The sequence below is a fragment of the Oryzias melastigma genome, linkage group LG11, assembly GCF_002922805.2.
Source record: "Oryzias melastigma strain HK-1 linkage group LG11, ASM292280v2, whole genome shotgun sequence".
Lineage (NCBI taxonomy): Eukaryota > Metazoa > Chordata > Actinopteri > Beloniformes > Adrianichthyidae > Oryzias > Oryzias melastigma.
The window spans coordinates 9,773,972-9,779,024 of record NC_050522.1 but is presented as its reverse complement, the minus strand read 5'-3'; the positions used below and the strand labels follow the sequence as shown (position 1 = coordinate 9,779,024).

At 39.0% G+C, this 5,053-nt stretch overlaps 1 protein-coding gene across 1 annotated transcript in view; it reads right to left on the bottom strand.

Moving 5' to 3' along the window:
* LOC112163059 (chondroitin sulfate proteoglycan 5) overlaps positions 1-5,037 on the bottom strand; it is a gene marked incomplete at its 5' end in the record, with an annotated part of 15,115 nt that extends 10,078 nt beyond the window's left edge. Inside the window, 1 exon segment of the mRNA XM_036214264.1 lies at positions 4,750-5,037. Within this exon segment, the coding sequence (XP_036070157.1) occupies positions 4,750-4,831 (82 nt within the window).
* Positions 5,038-5,053: the final 16 nt, after the last annotated feature.

Below are 5,053 nucleotides of genomic sequence, written 5' to 3'. Positions count from 1 at the left end.
TTGCTAGCTTATTTGGCTGACCTAGTTTTTTGTTGTTGTTTTTTTTTCATTTCAGCTATCAGCTATAGTGTTTTTAGCTATCAAGTTCAGCACCTTCAGCTATCTGCATTAGCATCTTTAGCAGCCAAATTCATTTTACAGCATTTACACTACCATTATCGCAGGTAATGCTATATATCTAGTTCATAAATATGTTAAAAAGTTACGGTTTTTAAAGTTTTAAAAATGTAGTTTTAAGGTTGTCAATAAATATTTATCCTGTTTGGCCCCTCGACCTAAGGTGTGCTTTGGATGTTTGGCCCTTGTGCGATTGAGTTCGACACCCCTGATTTACGTGATGAATCAGCTCATTCTGACACGGGGAAAAGTGGGTTTTCATTGGGGCTTTGCACTGATGTGCAACACATTACTAACATAAACTGCTTTTGAATTGGCAGATTCACATTAGTTGCATGTCGAATTACGTTAGGAATTATGTTAATTGCGTTAACAGTTGAAGAGTTACTGTAGTCGAACGAGCTAACGCTCTGATGATAAAGGGTTAACTTCATCACAGAAAAAGACCTAAACATTCTTTGAACATAGTCTTTGAAGTCTGTTACAAAGGATGGACCACTTTCAACAAAAGACATTTTCGTCTTTGATATTTATAAAAAAGGACTTCAAAGGCAGCTTGAGTTTCATGACATGTTTAAAAATGTGTAATCATTTTTAGAAGCACCAGCTTTTAACAGAAAACAGTTTCATAATCTTAACAATGCAGATAAAAAAAGTTTAATATATTGATTTAAAAATCTCCAAATAGATATTTAGACACGTGTCAAAGTTAAGGCCCGGGGGCCGGATCCGGCCCGCCAGGTAATTCTATCCGGCCCTCCAGATCATTTTATTTATTGTTAATAACGGCTCGATGTTATCTTGCACTGGTAACATTTTGAAGGAGAACTACGATTATAGAGGCTGACAGATCAGTAATAATGATCTACGACTTTCATTTTAGAACACGTCACTAGGATGTCATCATCTTCTCCATCCCTCTCAAATAAACATGACCAGATAAAATAATTAAGTGGGAAAAAAAGAGTAAAACAGCTAGACAACAAAACACAGATCAAAGAGAATGTCATGATTTTGATTTATTTTTGCTAAAAAGCACACTTTTTAAAATTTTTTTCCAGACTTTCTTTGTTTGGTTGGCTGCATGTTCATATTTGGATCATTTAAAAAAAATCTTTTGGTTATATAAAGAGTAATTTTTCATGTAAAATGACGTAAAAGTAAAGATATTTGAGTGGGTTTTTTTTGTTTTTTTTATTATTAGCTTATTGTTAACTTGTATAATTTTGACAAATTATATTATTATGGAGAGTAAAATATTGAAAGTTACTTAAGGTTTAAGTTTATTTATTTTGGAATAGTATTTCTGCCTTTTTATTATTCACAGTTATGTTAAAATGTAGTTTTAGAATGTTCAATAAATGTTTATCCTTTTCGACCCACATTTTAAGGTGTGTTTCAGATTTTGGTCCCTTGTGCGATTGAGTTTGACCCCTGATTCAAGTGATTTATAAATTAAAATGTGAAGCAATCATTTGTTTACATTTGTATTTAATGGAAATGGAACAATCCACTTTCCTCACAATCTGGTTCAAGCTGCATTTTTAGGGGGTCACAGTTTTGTTTTAGTTTGATTTAGGATTTATGTATTTCAAGACAAAAAAAAAAAAAAAATCAGAAAAATCTTTTTTTTTATTTGCTAATAAGCAAATAACAATAAAGAAAAACCTTCCAGTTGGCTTGTAACCAGCTTGATGTAATGTAGGATAATAAAACAATAAATCCTTATAAAGCAACGTTCACACCGGGCATGTGATGTGTCAAGAACGTGCTTTTAGCTCACGGTGTTCATACTGTCGCTACCTGACACTAGTGAATATCTGCCACCGACAGTTTAAAGAGTTTTGGTGTGAAATGTCGAAATCTCGCAATTCTTGCTCTTTTTTCTTTCACAGCTCTATTCCGATATATGAAAGACTTGTTGTCCTATAATTCCAGCTTAGCACAAACTGCAAATATTAATTTCTCCTCCATGATCTCTGGTAAAAGTTCAACAGCTTTAACTGTCGATGGAAGTTTGTTTTGTATGGTCGTCAAAACTTGGGTAGACACGCCCAAACGCAATAGATTTGAACGTGGAACGCCTCAAAGATGCGTTTATGGACTTTTCAATAAAAGTGCTAGCTTAAATGCGAGGTACTGTGTGATCATAGCATCATGTGGTTGACCCTTTCAACGTGATCATGAAGCAGGGTTCCAGTGATTAACTTTCCTCATGATTTGGTTCAACGGTGTAACGTGGTTCGGTTTTAAACCTCAAATTGTGGCATTGCCATTATTTATAAAACCATAGACTTCCTGCAGATTTTTCTGAAAACCTTACAGTCTTTCCTTTATACAAAGTCACGTTTAGCCAGGGGGACCTAAGTGGCTGTCGGTCCTCACCCCAGATAAAATACAGGGTTGGTAAAACTGCCAAAAAAGCCTCAAAAGCTGTTTTGCTGTTCCAACACAGTGCCAGTTTCCTTAACACATTTAGATGTCTTAAGGAAAAATCTTCCATCTAAAATAGACTTCATCTTTCAGATAAAAAAAGATTTTTTGTTGCGAAGAAACCCTAGAAACTAAGGACTGATTGTGGCGTTGAAAAGGCGTTTGGCTGCTTCAGACACACCGGATGACGGATCTATCTGTTCTAGTAACTAAGACTCGGATGGGGTCAGGATTTAGAGCTAAAGCGTGGAGGCTAACTGGTCGAGCTCGTCTCCAGCGTGTGGTAATCTGAACGCACAGAAGCAAGCTCAATTAGAGTTTTTGTCTTTTTAGATTAGAGTAGAACAGGAAGACGTTCATTTAAGGCGTAAAATGTAAAAAAAGGAATCGCTTTTTTCCAGGGTCTGGTCTTTTATTCAGAACTGGTACAAAAACCACCTGAACGTGCTTGGAGTCACTAAGATTAATGGAGGCTGAAGCGCCACGAGATTCATCCTCGGACACACATGCATCGCGTGGTTGCCATGGTGAGATGCAAAGAGGTGCCATGTTGAGAGGAAGAGCGGAGCGAGGGAGTTGCAGCGAACACAGAGAATTCAGTGTCTGTCTTGGTTTTCAATCAACTGGCAGCTTTGTGCCGGTCAGAAGAAATTCTCCTGAGGTCTAAAAGACACACTCCAGTGACTCCGGCAGGTTAATAGGAATTTAATTTTTATTTTATTTTCCTTAGATTCATATCCAGCAGGACTGCAAACCTAAAAGCATCCCTTCAGTGGGATTTTGATCACAAAAATGACAATATTTGGACGTTTAATTGGTCTTCTGCTCATAACCTCTGGCACTACATGGTCACCATGGTAACAGGTTTTACCTGAGGTCTTTGCGATTGGCTAGACTCCCAGCGGCTTCAGCACGGATTGAAATAAAGATGCTCAGGTGGACGTGAACTCAAAATGCTGACTGCATGTGTCAACCACCACAATAGATCAAATCGTTTCTCATCGTTTCCGCCTTCGATTACCCCCCCCCCACCCAACAGTCATCCATTCACTTCTATGAATTTCACATTCACAGACTATAAATAGCCTCATTTTTCCACCTCTCCTGTGGGAAATAATGATGATCTGATCCATGGTGACATCTCATGAGCTGTCTGGGGCGGAGGGGCCAGATGGACCTCACAGCATGCGGCCATTTAAACTGTGGGACACGCCCTTCCCATAGAGACATTAACAAACTCTACTTTTGAAATTAGTTAGTAAAGATTAGACTAAAGAAATCTGAATAAATGACCAAAAAATGGAAAAAATACACCAAAAAAAATCAAATTTTGCACAATTTTATTTCAAATTAAGCCAACTTTTTGCATCCAATTATAAAAATCATATGGATGAACATTAAATTGATGTTAAAGAATCGTGTTTTTGGTGTTTTTTGATGCACTAAGTATAATTTAAATAAATATAACTATTCACTATTCATTAAATTGGAGGTAAAATATTAAAAATCCTATAATTGGTTCTGTTTTAGACCTCCCCTCCACATGGTGTCTGCTCTTAAATCATATAGGGATTGGTCAACATGTCATGCGTTAACGCATGGGTGCGCATGGAGGCCGCGGGATGCGGGAGGCAAGGGCGTCTGCGCGGAACCCCCGCGACCCCTTTGCGTGAACGGCCCTCTCTGTTGCTGGGCAGCGGGAGAAAGCTCATTTTTACATTCCCGAGATCCTCCTGGTTCCTAGCGGCGCTTTGGGCGCAGGCGCGTACACACCAGCAGGGAGACAAAGCAAACCGTGGCTGTGCTGTGAGGGCTTTTGAAATAATAAAAAAAATAATTCTAAAGTTTGAATGAATTTATTACAGATAGTAAACCCTCTTTTATCAGGTGTTTTACATCATTTAGCCTCGAGGATTACATAAATTCAGTATAATCTGATCATTTTTCAATTAAAACTCAATTATCACCCCCTCCCAGACTGAAAGGACCTGATCCAGACGCATTTGTCTGCTCAGCACTGAGATTTTAGTTAAATAACTTTAAATGTGCCCAATAAAAGGATGCAGGTGCAACATTTAATGTCAATTTTTCCATTCAGTCACCTAAAGGCGATTCAATCATACAAATCCTTCTGGAGGACTGCAGGTGTGAACCGATTCACGCACGTGTGACACGTTGCCAATCAAAGTCAGCTCTTACCGTGAGCAGACAGGGAGGTGATGACCATGGAGATGGTCAAAAGCACCTGCCAGCTCCACAAACGAGCGTCCCTGCGCGCCATAACGCACGTCTCCTCTCCGCGACGCGGTGATGCAAGCCGGATTGCTTCCCTTCGTCCCGCCGGTCAGATGTAGCTAATCCTCCCCGAAGATCCTGCCGAACTTCAGACCTCCATTATTGGCCGTAAATGAACGCGTGAACACCTCAGAGGCGCGCGCGCTCTCCCATTTCCTCGCGCGGCTGCTGTCTGCTCCACACCTTTTTTTTTTCTTTTTTTTTTTTT